The following is a 15,920-nucleotide window of genomic DNA, read 5'->3' as shown; positions in this document are numbered from 1 at the left end:
CTTCACTCTTGCCAGGCATTTTGCAAAGAAGTGTTCTAATTCAAGGAGCTTTGGTGAGAGCCTGTGTGGATAACTGAAGACCACAGCCAGTGTAGGGTGTATGTTCCAAATGGCTGTGGCTGGTGACCTCTTTCCACCTCTGTCAGTGAGTTCTGGACTAACTCTGGTGGCATATGGTGTACACAAGCTTGATTTTGCCCTCAGTGAGAGTATAATCTAACAAATGAATAATCTCCAGTGTTCTAAAAAGGAAACTTTTAGAGTGAATGAGTCAAAGAGAACATTTGATCCAAGAATCTGTATTTCTGACTTCTCTAATAACGACCTGTGGAACTTCAGGTCTATCATTTATGCTTTCTGGGCCTCAGTTTCCTCATCTGTAAAATCAGGAAATTAGTTTAGATTGAGACTTCAAGGCAGAGGTATATTCTGTGAATCCCCTAAATGTACTACCCACTTCTGGGCATATTTTAATTTTTCTAGATGCTTGAATCTTTCACAGGACCGTCCCAGAACAGAAGTTCTTATGATGGCAGATATTGGTGCTTATGATAGTGGAAAAAGGAGTGGTCTTAAGATGTGATCTAAATTCACAAAATAGTTAACGTCCATAGGAGATAAAAAACCAAATGACCAGGCTGTTGTGACTGACTTAAGGCTGTGTGAATATATATAAATTCATTTTCACATAGATATTTATTTTAACCAGCTTTAATACACATGCTCTATTCATTAAAGGGTGTGTATATTTCTATCTAAACTGCATAAATGGATATATAAGACGGCACATATAGCATAAACATAGCTGGATTATGGAAGCTGTGATTGTCCTTATCGTCTACCTCAATTTAAATTCTTTGTCTCAGGGCCAACCCGTGGCTCACTTGGGAGAGTGCGGTGCTGATAACACCAAGGCCATGGGTTCGGATCCCTATACAGGGATGGCCGGTTAGCTTACTTGGGAGAGTGTGGTGCTGACAACACCAACTGAAGGGTCGTGATCCCCTTACCAGTCATCTTTTAGAAAAAATTCAAAATAAATAAATAAATAAATTCTTTGTCTCCACATTGTATTCACACAATTGGGAATGTCCCCAGTAAAATTCATGTTTGTTTTGTTGTTCAGCTATTGAAGAAAATATTTACTAAAAAGCAGTGTCTAGAAATTAGCATTGAAACTAGATTAAATGGAATTAATAAAATAAAAATGAATACTAAATAGTGTTATCACATAATAATTACTTTTAAGTTCTGATATTTATCCTCTTACACCCAGGGGTATCTGCATGAACTGATAGCAGTAGCAATCATATAGAAAGAATGAAAGTAAACTCAAAATTTTGGAATATTTGTGCTTTCAGTCTTTTAGGTGTTATGGCAACTAACAAATACATGAAATATCATTTGCCTGAGAGTGCAGGCACCACCCTTGTCTCTCCTCTGTGCTAGTGGTTCTTGTGTTCACAGGTGACAGTGGCAGAAGCCGTCTGGTTGTACTGCTTTTGAGGCTGAATGGATCCAGGCACAAGAATGAGGTGGGGCCCCCTGTTTGGTTTCATCTCTGCCTTCTCTTCCTTAGGCTGAGGAAGGCCATGGGACTGTACAGTTAATTAGTCACTCAGGCCTGCCTATGTAGTCACTCCAGCTTATAGCGTAGTGGCTCGTCAGCAGGCCATTTGTAGCCACTGAGATAATGTCATCCCCAAAGAAAAGCATCTACCAAAGCTCTGTTCTTTTTCTTCCTTTTCTCCATACTCTTCTTGCAGGCTTTATCACTTTATTATGTGGGAATTGAAATTTTCTATCTCCTGACTGTCTTTTGTGGAACAAACATTCTTTATTTTAGGCATTTAAGGCTAAAATTTTCAAAATATGTCTTGGGGGTGGCAATCTTATTGGGAATCATGTCACACATCGTTTGTCTTGTGTCTAATTGGCTCATTATAACTTGGGACAATGTGTAAATGAATTTCTTTTTATCACACAGCTCACAAATGATTTTCCTTCTAGTGATCTCTTCCTACCAAATATCTAGGCTCACGTTTACAACCACATGGAGATTAGTTGGGCTTTTAGAACTCTTCCTTCAAGCAGATGCTTCTTGTGTGTAAGCATGTGGATGGAGTTTCAGCTATTTGCCCGTCTTGCCAAAGCCATAACAGTCTTCATATTCTCAATTGCTTTGCTTTCTCTTCACCTCTTAGGAAATTGGCCATCATTGACTTTGATTTTTTTTTTTTTCTCTGTAAGACAGGTATGCTTGGCTGGACGGTTAGCTCAGTTGCTTAGAGCACCACCTTATAACACCAAGGTCTCGGGTTCAGATCCCCATACCAGCCAACCCCCCTCCCACAACCCCCCCCCCCCCCAGGAGAGGTATGCTAGAGTGTAACAGTAAACAGAGAGAAAGGAACAATTTACACGTTTAGCAAATAATCAGATATGTGGGGGTATGTGCACATGCTGGCACTGTAACTGGGCAGGTGGTGTTCTTTCTTTCAATTCACCATGAATTTATACATTTAATTAGGAGGCCTTAGTATCTATGATAGCTCTTAGGTGTATAGTCTCAACAGTTTTTTAAGAAGGGAGAAGACTGTCCAAGGGAATTGTGACACTCACTTAGTGTATCTCCAGTTTAATATTATGGTATTTTGGGGAAACCCAGATTCTGACACCAGAGTTTCAATGAACCAAGGCTCTCCATTGCTTCAGGAGTAGAGAAGTGGGGGATGGGATTACAGTAGTTCTTAAATCCATTATTAAGAAGTAGCTCAAGACTCTGTGCATCATAATTAAAGAAATGAGAGTGGGTCCCCTAGGTATGCTTTGTGTTCCTGTGTACCTTAGTGCTGTCTTCTCCTGATCGAATCACAGCTCCCAAATTCTTCAGTCAAGAGGAGACTTAAATTAGGGGTGTGGCAATTTACAGCCATTGTAGCAGAAACCGTTAAGTCTCTAGGCAGAAGATAATACCTCTGTAGAGATTATGGCAGCTTTCAGATTGAAGTAGCCTTGACATCTTCCTGTGACTATTACCTTGAACTGAGATATGATTGTCTTCTATGTTTCATTTGTATTTCACAGCACAAATTATCATTTTACCATCAGCTTTTCTTGTTTGTGTTCATTTTTTCCTTTACCTCTGTAGCAGTAATTATGTGCTTGGCTTTAAATACTTAGGCCATTTGATACTGTGATATTAAGAGATTTTAGAGGAAAAGGTCATCAGCTGTCTTTCTGGGCTATTCTGGGCATTTTGTACTATATTTATTTTGGATCTAACTTTTCTTGCCCTTGGTTTCTGATGAGCTGTCCTTCCTCCTTGCTTTGGCCTCTCAACTTGCTTGGAAGCTTTTCAACAGATCTGCACTTGGATGACTGTTTTGTTCAGCAAATAAACATTATCTCAACCTTAGGGGAGAGTTAAGAAGACACAGGATGGAATTCTCCATTAGTGCTTCTGGTTCTAAGCATGGAATTCCTGGAGCAAGGAAGCCAGCTTCTAATGCATTGATGTCCGGAAGTTGTTTCCTGCTCAAGGAGGTTAGCTTTTACCATGGGAAATGTGAATCCCAAGGCATTCTTAAAAGTTCTGGATGATTTGATGGGGTTTAAATTGTCATATTCTTTATATATTTTTAGGAATTAAAGAATGCGTTATTTGCTTAGAAAAGCAGGGTTTTTTGCTTCCTCTGGTTTACATGGGTCTTGCCTGAGGTCTGGCACAAAACACTCCTTTCAGAGACCTGTCACCCAGATTGGGCCTGCTGCATGGTTGGGATAGTTAAAAGCCAAGTATCAAGCAGGAAATATAATAATTGAGCATCAGACTTCTCACATAAGAAAATAGCAGCACCCAATAAAAACCCATTGACATTGACCCACAGCAGCCCCTGGCCTATTGACCCCTTTTCTTTCCTCCCTTCGTTAGGCAGCAAATCATTAAGCTGGTCTTTGCAAGACTGGGTTATTCTAAAGGGGCAGAAAATACCAACTACTTCTATTGAAGTGTCGCAGGTTCCAAAGGGGGTGATTTTTGTTTCCTCACATTGTGGCCCCACTGAATCCTTAGAAGGTAAAGCTGGAAAAAAATCAGTGTGTATGGCTGGGTTTTAGCACTCTTTACCTGATATAATCAGTCAGTTCTTGCTTTTTGTGCTAGTTATGGTCTATAAAGTCACTGTGAACGCTGAATTACTGAATACTTTTCCTAGGGGATATATGGAGTTAGGTTCCTGCCAGTCTCTGGTAGCAGTGTTTTTGTCAAATGATCAATACATAAGCTAGTTTTATGTGTGTTTCTGTTCAAAGACATTGCCCTGGATTGAATTTCGCCCCCCCCCAACTTGACCCCCACTGTGACAATGTTAAGAGAGTGGGAAATCCTATAATGGTAATTGAAAAGTTGGGCTTGAAGAAGTGATTAGATTGTAGGACCATGCTGTAATGAGTAGATTAATAATGGTGGTCAGGGGCAGGTTTTGAGGACTTTAGAAGGAGAGTGCATGAGAAGCTGTCTTTCTCTGCTCTGCCATTTTCTGCCATGGGAGACCCTGCATTGCTGTAAAGTCACCACCAAAGAAGACCATCACCAGATGTGTTCCCTGGACTTTGGACTTCCTAGCCTCTGAAAGTGTAGGGCACACCATATTTAATATATGGCCAGTAGCACTATAACTCATGCCTGAGCAAAGCTAATCTAACACGAATTTTCTCCATAAGGCGCATCTTACCTTCTTGCCTTAGGAACACTAGACAATGCTTCAGCACTATGCCTGGAGGCCATTTTAAACAGCGGAATCATCAACAAAAAGCACAGAAATGTAGAAAATCATGTTACAGAATAGAAAAGGACACTTCACAGCATGAGGGTGGACCTACAACAGGGAGGCAGAGCATTGCCTTGTTGGACTTCAGCTGGGAACATACATGAGGGCAACTCAGAGTTGTCGCTGCTCTGTGCATGTCCATGAGTGACCATGAAAGTACCTTGAGTAGTGATTTTGGGGTTGCAAATAAATTTTAGCAAGTGGGTGACAGATTCAAAATATCTAATGTAAATATAAATAAGCAAAGTAATCCCAATTATTTTGGCAGTTAACTCCCTTAGTCCAACTCTACAGTTCATGTTGAAAGCCAATCATTTAAAGTAAAAATGAGTTGAGAGCTGGTATAACCAGACCAATGTCTGGAATATATTTTTAAGCAGCTTCATGTAAGATGAAGACAGTCAAGGAGAACTTGCCCAACAAATCATATTTGTTGTAGAACAAGTGATCCTTGGCACCACTGCCAGGCTTTGAGCATCTGGAGAATGGGAGCAATATCTGGTGCATCCCCATGTCCTTGGCATGAAAGGTAATAATGGCCAGCACAAAGGGGAGCCTCAGCGAGTGAATGAATACTAAATGAATGAAAGAAATAGCAAGGAGAAATCTCTTAGCAATGCTAATAGCCCTATGCAGGGCACCTGAGGTGACTGATGCGTATTTTTAGCTTACATAATTTCCTGTCCACTGTGTTTGTTAAATTAACTCATGTAAATGCTAACCAGTGATCAGAAACGGGAGCTCCTTGGAGCTGGTGTAGCATGGAAAGCATTGCAGGTTGGCCTGGGAGTGGACTATGGGTACCAGCAACCACAGTGAGAAAACTACTGAAGGGCCAGTTCTGCATCTGGTTCCTCCTCCCATCTCGCTATGGAGTTTTCATTTTCTCTTTAATATTCCTGCTGCCAACTTCTCTCCACTCCAGTCGCACTCCCACACTGATATTGTTAGAAACTTCTTTCTAGAACACAGATTTGATCATCTCAATCTCTTTAAAAACTCCATTCTCTCTCCAGGATAAAGTTAAAAACTCCTTAGCAATCTGGCTCCATCCTCCGACTTCAGACTTCTGTCTCTTGTCATTGCACTGAAATATACCTGGTGTTCAAGCTACACTGGCCTTTCCACTGTCTCTGGAGCATGCCCATTTCAACTTCTGGACTCTTCCTGGGCTGTTCCCTCTGCTAGTGTCATCTGCTTCTTCTCCACCTGGCAAGTCCCAGCTCTTCCTGTCAGCTCTAGTTCATATTACGGCCTCTGTGCTGTGTCTGGTGAGATGCCCGTCTCTTTCCCAAGTCTTTGTTCCCAGCCTGTAGCATGTGGTTGTTTAGTAAATGCATTAGAACGAATCTAAACATTATCTGGAGGATTTAAAAATGCAAAGGCTTTAAAAAATCCTTTTAAATTCAAAAGAGAGAGTAGAAGTTTCTACTTAGATGAGTAGAAAGATGTGAATATTCTTTTGTTAACTAGCTTTGTCTATTGCACAAAACTGAGCTTTTCCATTCAGGAAATATCTACACTATACTGTGTTCCCTTGCCCCCCCAATATAAACATCCAGGGACTAGACTTAATTAAAATAGAAGCTAGTTAAGTTTTATGAGAGGAAATAACATTTGATTTCAGATATTATCTGTTTAAATTATTTCCTGCAGATTAACCATTCATTTTGCCAAATATTTATCATGGAGCTGCTAAGTACAAGAAACTGGGCCAGGAGCTTTGGAGCATGCAGAGATAAGCAGAACACAGGGACTTTTGTCTAGTGGGAGAGAAAGACATGGCTGCACATTTCTATCCATGAGAATAAAATGCACACTTACTACAGGTAGGGATGTAGTGCTGTGGTGGCACAAAGGAGGGTGAAACTAATTCTGGCCTGCTCCATTTGACAGAGGTGCTTGAATTTAACCTGGGCCTTGGGAGTAGGTGGATAACAGGGCGGATTGAAGATGTAGCGTGGTTGGGGCAGTTCCGAGAAGGAGGAACAGCATGAGCAAAGGCACTGGGGGTGGGGGTTGGGGGGTCCAGGGAACAAGCACTGCAATGGTTCTGGAGTGTGAAGGGTGAGGAGGGAGTTTTGTGGAGTAAGACTAGAAAAGTACATCGGGATCTGATCGTAGAGAGGTTCAATGACAGTTTTGCTTAGACTTTATTCTGTAGTCACTTGGAGCTATGGGAGAGTTTTAAAACAAAGAAAACACATGATTGTAAGCATTTACTATGTGCCAGGTACATTTACTAAATCCTCACCATGACCCATTGAGGTTAGTACTATTAGAACTGCAGTTTATATGTGCTAAACAGGTTTTGTGAGAAAGCTCACAGAGGTTAAGTAACTTCCCCAGGATCCACAGCAAATAAGTGTTGGACCTGGGATTTGAGTCCAGGAAGTCTTACTTAAGAGCCTGGGTCTTTAATCTGGAATTGAAGAGTAGGATTCAGGGAGTCTCTGAACTTTTTGAATTATTTGCATAGGGCTCAGTGTATATGAATGTGTGCACTTGTTTAAGAGCATCTATAGCCTTAAACATGTGAGGTACTTGGCAAAAAATGTTAGTAAAGACTAGAATAGAGCACCCTCTTTCAATCTCAAAAGTCCCCGAATATGGACAATACGTTATATAGTGATTTTATGCCTGTGCTTCTTGTTAGGTTGGAAGAGGCGGAGTAATCTAGCCCTGCTCAAAATGAAAGAAAATGTCAAAACAATTTGCATGAATTATTAGTATTATAAGTTTCAGGCTATTACTGATTTGTGAGAAACAGAAAATGTACAAGACATTTTCTTGAAGGTAGACATGAGATACCCAGGCCTGAAAACTTGTGATAATTTGTAAGGGCAGAAATTTTACCTCTCCATTTGGTAAAAATTATTCTTTTTATCTCAATGAAAGCTAGATAAACTGCTGAAATCTTACATGTTTTAGAAAAATGCCTAGATGATAGTCTGCTTTCAGCTGGACCATTTTGCCTTTTTACACTTAGACTTGAAGGATGAGTATTTACTAACCATAAGACTGAAAATTCCTTGTGGCCAGTTGTGAATCCAAAGGCAGGTGCCAGGATGAATGAATGAATCCAGATTACAGAATTGCCCAGTTCTTGAGAAATCAAGTTAATATCTAAGTATACTTTAGAGTAAATATTTTAACGTTTTAAATATGTATATCTCTAAGATATTTCTATCACACAATTACAGAAAATATAGTACTTTAAAAGGAGAGATCTGTGTTCCCTACTTCCTGGAGTTTTTCTTAATATTTTTGTCATCTTTGCTTTCTCATTTTCGCTCTGTTTTTTTTCCTGGACTATTTGAAAATAAGTTGCAGATATCATGACACATCACCCTTAAGTATTTCAGCCTAAATTTCTTTTTTTTCACCTTTATTTATTTAGTTTGGTTTTATGTTTGTTTGTTCTTTTTGTTATCTTTTTAAAATTCAGCCTAAATTTCCTAAGAACCAAGGACATTCTCTTTCATAGCCATAATATTCTTATTACATCCATTAAATATTCAATCATATTATCTAGTGTATAGTCCATATTCAGATTTTTTTCAACTGATACAAAAATGTTCTTATCATAGTTTTGTTTTGCTTCATGGATTCAATCAAAAATCACAGATAGCAATTGGTTGCCATGTTTCTTTAGTCTCCTTTATGAAACTGTCTCGTATCCCTGCTGTGTGTGTTTCATGATGTTAACATGTTTGAAAAGTCCAAGACAGTTGTCTGGTAGAATGTCCTACATTCTGCATTCATCTAACTCTTGTACTCATGATTAAATTCAGATTAAACATTGCTAACAAGTAGACATGGCTTCTCTTCAAAAGGTGCATGATGTTGGCTAGGCTAAGTTTAATCACTTGGCTAAGTGTTCACCAGACATTGTAAAGGTGCCTAATGATAACTGATAAGTCATCTCTGGGGTAATTCTTGGAGACTAGGTGCATATCCTGTTCCCTGACTGTCATTCACCCAGTGGTTTTAGCATCCGTTTTTGATCCTATTTGAATCAATTATTATTTTGGTGGTTGTGACATGGCACTAACTGAATTCCTGAAGTCCCGTTACTGAACAATTTTCTCCTTTCCACCCCCATCCCCTGCTTGGGGAAAATCTAGGCCCCAGAGACAGATGGCAGAGGGTGGATGGAAGTGAAACTCAAAAACTGTACCCATATATATTAACCACGAAGATGTCTGAAGCCCTTTCCTTTGTGAGTGGGTATACAGCAAAGTTCTACCCTAGAGAGAGCTCTTTATTTTAGAGATTTGCACTTAAAGTAATAAATCTTTTTTGATGCAGATGAGGAAAAACTAAGTCAATTGCCTTTCTGATCTCCTTCTGGACTGAGAGATTTCAGTAGTAATGAGATGAATTTGTTTTCAGCAGCCACAATCTGAAAAGATATGATGTTTACCCTCCCGTTTGAAAATACCTTGGAAGTAGATCTTTATAAAGCATATTACATTGAAATAAAATGAGCGTTAAAACCACAGAATTTCTTTGAAAGGTGGGATAAAACGGAAATTGTTTAGAAAGGGGACTTCTTGATCTAGGCTAATAATCCTTTTGGGAATTTATCCTAAGGCTTTTATACTGCTCTGCTTATGACTGGCTCACTCAGGGAGTGTTATCTGATGAGGATCTTATTTCACTTTTGAAAACAGGGCATTGTTCTATTTGCTGGGGTATTAGGGGGTAGCTGGAAAAAATTGACTCCAGGCAATGCAATATAAAACCCACCCACTCATCTTGAAATTAGAGATTGTCCCACACAGTATGTAAATTCTCCCACTTGCAGTTCATAATGAGAAGACTTATATTTTTGAAACAATTAACTATTCCTCCTAAATAAACAAAACTGCTTTTAATATTAGGGTAAGGACCTTTGCATTCTCTGGGAGTTTATTTATAATTTGCTTTGCTTTTCTTTTTATTGTTTTGTAAGAGGATTTTAGACACTGTTCTTGTGGCTAGCCAGACTTGGTCCTATGCATCCTCTTGAGCCATGAATTTGCATATTCTAATCTTTAGGTCCAGGAAAAAGATTCTGCCCCTGTTGTGCTGATATGATTTGATCACATACTTTTGTCCTCTCATTGAGATTTTGCTGAGCAAGAAATCTGCCTGGCATGGGTGGTCTATCATGTACTTATTTAGCATATCCCAATTCTGTGTTTGGAGATTGCTGAGTACCCCTACATTTGCTCGATAAATTAATACCTGGCTAATTCAACAGCTGAGCTTGATGGGCTTCAAGGTTGAGTAACTCACTTGAAGGAATGATTTTAGTTTTGGGTCATGAAGTGATGGATCCCCAAAATGTATTGGTTAATTAGTGTGTCTCTGGCAATTGCAATAATTGTATGAGAGGCTTAAGGTTACAACAGAGCTAGTGTGTTTCAATGACCACTTTTGGTTTGCTCTTAGTCATTTTGACACATGCAGTGGGCCTCCCCCGGCCTCTGCCCCATGTATGTGTGGCACAAAGCAGAGGACCTGGTCATAGTTTGACATGCAACTAGTAGCTTCATAAGATATTTGGCACTATGATGAATGAAGAAGTACTGAAATATTTCTTGTTTTTGAATAGTTTGTCTTGCTTTCTGGTATGTAGCGTGATACTTAACCCCAAAGGGTATTTAAAACTTACTTTATTGTAAAGTCTTGCAAAGTACATTGCTTGAATCTTAAGGACAGGTTCATACCTGTCAAGCAGGTTTATAGAACACTGCAAAATAAACACAAATATGTCAGAAATGTTAACTAAAGAACAGAGCTTTTTATTCAGCGTGGACAGTCTTTCAAAGTAGTTCATTTTGGTTGAGTTTTTCTTAGAGCTTGACTTAATTACTAGAGAAAATTAAATTAACAGGAAAACTCTGATTCAAGTTCCCTAAGAATAGGAGATGTCAGTTTTCTTTTAAGCCTGTCATAGTGCCTAGTATGAAGTAGCATTAAGGCTCCATGCATATTTGTTGAATTAAAATTTCAAATTACTGTCTAAGTTCCCCTAGTTTTAGATAGGTTTCTCAGTCTCTCTTGACTTTCTATTGATGGCCGTTTTCTCTTCTTCTTGTCTCCCTCACCACTCATTCCTACTCTTAACTTTGCTAACCAATTGCTTTTGATAAAGAATAGCAACTCTTTAAGCTGTTGTATTTCACCTTTCAAAAAATTATATAGAAATAATTCAGAGATATAGGATATGTGAAAACATTTAAAGAATTATATAGAATCAGAGAGATAGACTACTCTGTACTAGGTAGTGTGTTAGGATTTTTCAATAAAAAGGAACTAACACCTGGTGCTTGCCCTCAGAAGCTCACCATCTATAGGTAAAATAGATAAAGAGAGCTGAAAAGTATAGGTTATGGTGTGGGGGTGGCAAGGCAGGGACTGGGGACAGCTCAAGGAATGACATGGTCAACTTTGCCTGGAGGGATGAATGTTGCCTCCTACTAATCCTAGAGCAGGGTCTTTAAGAAAGTGTCCCCAGCAGTCAGGGAATGGAGAAGGCAATCCCTGTGGTTTTGTGTTTTGGCCCTAATGAGATGCAAGAATGTCCTTTTAGGGAATTTGGTGAGTATAGATTTAAAGAAGATCTGGGAGAAGAAAACGGTGAGGTGTTGTGAATGTTACTAGATGGTTTAGGAAAAAGGTATGTAGGTCGGATCTGGAGGGAAGTCGATGAAAGTTGGGAAACAAGTGTGGTGATGGCACTCAAAGTCTTGGTGACATCAGAGAGCAAGCAGAGGTGGATGAGGGCATTCAAGCGAGCTCCTGGAGTGGGAAGGTGTTCTCAGACAGATGGATCAAGTGAGAATTCTGGCTGTGAAGGGACTGAGGGTGTGAACTTAAGCATGTATTGCTCAAAGAGCCCTGTCCTTTGATCTCTTTCCTCCTGCTGGGCTACCTTTCCTGGGCGATGTCATCTACAGTGTCTCTCACATCCATTGTTAATCAGCCCAGATCTCATACCTCTACTCCACACCAGTTTATCTAGCAGCTTCCGTCCTCCATATTAAACTAACCATGTTGGTAACTCAAGCAGCCTCACATGTGAAAGTCTTTAAAATCAACCTCTCCATGCTGAATTGGTTATTCTTCCTTTAGTGTATACACCCTATAGACCATTATCACCCATGAACTTCCCTTTATAGTCATATATTTACATGGCTTCATCTCTTAAATAATAAGCCAGTTGAGCTCAAAGACTGAGTCTTTATTTGGTAAGCTAGAAAAGTATCTGGCACTCCTATGTGCTAAATATTTGCAGAAGGAAGGAAGGGGATAAGGAAATTGAGGAAAGGAATGAATTTGAGAGTCAAGAGTCACATGCTTTTCCACATGGACTTTGAAGTCCACAGAGGATGGTAGTAAAAGCTGAAGGTGGGAGGACTGTTGAGTGAACCTGTGGGTGAATGAGGAAGATGATAGTGGTGCTGGGGAGGTGAGTTGATAATAACAGGGACAGTCGGGGCATGAAGGGTAAGTACATCCTTCCTCAAAGAAGCTGACGCTTAGAAGACAGCTGAATGCCAATTGCACAGGAACTTCTGAGGGCACGGTGGGATGGGTTGGGAGAGGATTTGTTATGTCAAGATCTGCTGAAAACCCTTAACGTTTGGTAAATATTGCTTCTGTCTGGGAAATATTTCAATGAGAGTTGACTCAAACTCTCGGTCTTCGATATCCCTTGAATCACGTCTTCTGGGGAGATCCTCAGGAGAATGACTAAGAGCAACAACAATAATGATATTTATCTTATTAATTCTCACAACAACCCTATCAGGAATGTATTATTATCTGTCCCATCATAACAACAAGGAAAGCCACTTAGTACAGCCAAGGCAACATATGCTAGAACCATATTATGGTCCCTAAGGAGCATCAGAACCACTGTCTGAACTCCCACAAAACTACCAGGGGAAATGAGCGTCCCGAGTGACTGTACCCGCTGACACTGGACGTTCAACCAAACCCTACTGCCGAGGTGAGGATCTGGTGGGTTGTACTGCTGCCTTCTGAAAATGGGGATTTGGGTTAATGATAAAATAGGTCAAAATATATAAAATAGGTGTAGTAGGGTAAAATACAATAAGAAAGGGGGAGATGAGAGAAAAGAAATACATTCAGTTTAGAAAGCATAATCCCACTTAAAATTTCCTGAGGATAAATTTCAGTCTTGTAGACAACTATCTACTTTCAGCCTGAGTCAAGAAGGTGTGAGAGGAAGACGTAGATAACAACAATATTTATTTTGTTTACTGAGGGAAGAAATAAACTCATGGGGACTATGGAACAGGGGCTATCAAAAAGTCTAAAAATCTGGCGATAGAGCGCGTCCTTGTTAGAGGAATTCCTGAGTATGGACTCTCCTGCTTGATCGACAGCGTCTTTTCTTTGGTGCCAGCTGATGGGGACTCCCAGTGGGCTTGCTACGGTGCTGTCTCCTCAACAGAGAGCCGAGGACGTGCTTCCTGAGCCAGCGGAAAACACAGCCACAGTTTAGACAGGAGATGGCTTGTGTGTCGGAAGGAGTGTCCCCCTTCTCTGGCTGCCCTGATGAGACTGAGGAGGTGTCTTTTGCGCTGGTCCTGTGGCTGCTGGCTGCCTGGCTTATCATCTGCCAAGAAAATGAAGGCTGAGTTGGATATATGTCACCTTGACAGCAGTGGAGTCAATGTTTACTCACTAACGGAACTCAAATCCTTTTACCCAAAGTAGCCCAACTGTAAATGCTGTTTCAATACTCATTAGTACTTAAACACAGATTTTTAGGTGGAATTGTTAGCCCTTGTCTTTGTTTCCTACCCTCTTCTCTGCCTCAGGGTGCAGTATGTCCCCTACAACTCCACCCTGACTCCTTTCTTGCTTTCATCTTTCTCCCACTTTGAGTCCTGTAGGACACCCAGGGCCCAGCCCTGCTTCACAGCAGGTAGTAAGGCTCCGTGGGGTTCAGCCTGGCCCCCACCAGGTTTATCCTTTGCTCTCCTGCGAGGCATATCTGTGCTCACCTCAGCAAGTTGATGTTCCTTAAGCCTTGAAGGAATCTGTGGGAACTGGACGACATCTACATTTTCTGGTGGTTTGCACATGGGCAAGTCTTGGCCAGTATTGTGTTCTTGATGACTGACCTGAGCCATATCAGGATCAGAGCTGCTGGACAGTTGGAAATCCTCCTCCTGAGTAGATTCAGGGAACACAGAGTCATCATCTTTATGATTTTCTAGAAATGTCTCAAGCTTTTGCACAAGACCATTCAGCCTGCTGAGAGTCAGTTTCCTCTCTTTTGGGTATTTGTCTATCCACTGTTTGTCTCCATTTAGATCCCAATTAGCTATTGAGTCTGCATTATTAGAGCCCATGTCAACATCCCAGGCCAGGGGGATGCTTAGTTTGCAAAACTGCTCTGGCTTGTCTTGAATTTGGTCTTGTCTCCTCAGGAGTCTCCCTCTGCTTTCAGTTCGCCATGTCCCTTGGATAGGAGGGAGGAAAGGGATTGGAGAACCCTTGCAAGACGCGTCTTCACAGGAGGGTGTCTCATAGATGAAGGTGTCCTCATAGGGGAAATAGCCCACAGAGAGGCTCAGGTTGGATTCGGTTTCAGAGCCACAGTCCTCTGTGTCACTGTAGTCACTGCTAGAGGACGAGTATGCCATGGAGTTCAAAGGCTCAAATCTCAGGTCTCCCTCAACTCAGGAAGCTGCAAAAGGAAAGAAAAACAAACAAACAAACAAACAAAAAAACCCAGATGGGATCGGAGAGAAGAGAGTCATGGTAGGTAAGCAATAACATTATCCATTCCTTTTGGTATTTGGAGCTATCCCATTCAGATAGAAGTTTGTCCTATTTTTTCATTGGAAGTTTCCAGTGAAGGGCAGAGAGACAGCCCTTTCCCTTTAAAAACTTATTTCATTATGTAATAACCCTCTCTACTAAGCATCTCCACCTGATACCTCTCATCATGTGTCTTCTTACAGTTGAAAGAACTTGTATCATGAAAGGATGATCATAGTATAAAATTTGAAAAATGCAGAAAAGTATGAAAATGGAAATAAAATATGCCTGTGATCCCACACCCAGAAATAATGATAATCATTATTAAAACATTTTGATGGATTTCCTTATAATTTTTTCTTTATTTGTACATATGTGTATGCATGTATATTTATGCATGTATATGCACATAAACACACACGTATATGTGAATGTACGCTCACATCAGTTGAAGCTGAGATTATTAAATTTTATGGCACAGCCTACAATAAACACATATATGGCTATTCTGTAATTTTTAACTGCTGTCTTATTAATGACCATTAGGCGATTGTTATTGTTTTAATAAATACATCTGAAGTAAACCCCCTTGTCTATAAATCTTTGTGTCTCTTGTTATATTCCTATATGTTGGATTAATGGACTAAAGATCGAAAATATATTAAAGTCTTGTGATAGCTGATACCAAATTTCTTTCCAGAAAGGTTACAGCTGTTTTGGATGCCCATCCTCCCACCATCTGATGGCAATTTTTAGTCCAGCTTATTCCATGATGCCCCGGCACGGAAGTGGGGGTGGAAGAACAGACACACACACACACACACACACACACACACACACTCACTCACTCACTCACTCACTGAAGACTGTCGTGCCTGCTCTGGTGGCTGCCCACGTTGAACAGGTGCTGCCAACTCCTGAGGCACAATCAGGGATGTTAGAAATCTTTCAGGTCCTGAGTCTTAGTGGCTAAAAGTCCAACTGCCAGAAGTCTGTGTTCTGGAACTGTTGGTTACCGTGGCAACAATAAAACCCCAAGTTAAAGCCAGAAATGTGGAAAGAGAAAAAAAGAGATAGAAAATCACAGGATCCATCCCGTCACTTCCAAAATATTCTGTACCCATATTCATCCTGGGCTGAAGAGGACCCCTCTTGAGGGCGGAAGGACAGATGTGATGGTGGTTTCTTCCCTCTTGTCGTGAATGTGTCTGGTATGGTTCCTGTCCTTAAGGAATTTAGAGCCCATTAGGTGAGAAGGACACGGCCTATTTTGGGACAGAGTGGTTAGTCCAACAA

At 40.5% G+C, this 15,920-nt stretch overlaps 2 protein-coding genes across 2 annotated transcripts in view; one reads left to right on the top strand and one right to left on the bottom strand.

Annotated features, from left to right (window-relative positions):
* The window catches only part of PPFIBP1 (PTPRF interacting protein, binding protein 1 (liprin beta 1)), a 158,245-nt gene that overhangs the window by 50,719 nt on the left and 91,606 nt on the right, over window positions 1–15,920 (top strand). The gene's annotated exons all lie outside the window — the stretch shown is intronic.
* On the bottom strand, window positions 13,123–14,585 carry LOC103587857 (chromosome unknown open reading frame, human C12orf71). The gene is made up of 2 exons (XM_008569429.1): window positions 13,982–14,585; window positions 13,123–13,470 (listed from the first exon to the last, which is right to left on the bottom strand). Exons 1-2 carry the CDS (start codon window positions 14,504–14,506, stop codon window positions 13,195–13,197), a joined length of 801 nt encoding a protein of 266 aa, XP_008567651.1. The 5' UTR covers window positions 14,507–14,585; the 3' UTR covers window positions 13,123–13,194.

The sequence above is a fragment of the Galeopterus variegatus genome, unplaced genomic scaffold (genome assembly GCF_000696425.1).
Source record: "Galeopterus variegatus unplaced genomic scaffold, G_variegatus-3.0.2 Scaffold496, whole genome shotgun sequence".
In the NCBI taxonomy this organism is placed as follows: domain Eukaryota; kingdom Metazoa; phylum Chordata; class Mammalia; order Dermoptera; family Cynocephalidae; genus Galeopterus; species Galeopterus variegatus.
The sequence above is the reverse complement of the archived record's forward strand: the minus strand, read 5'-3'. Positions and strand labels throughout refer to the sequence as shown.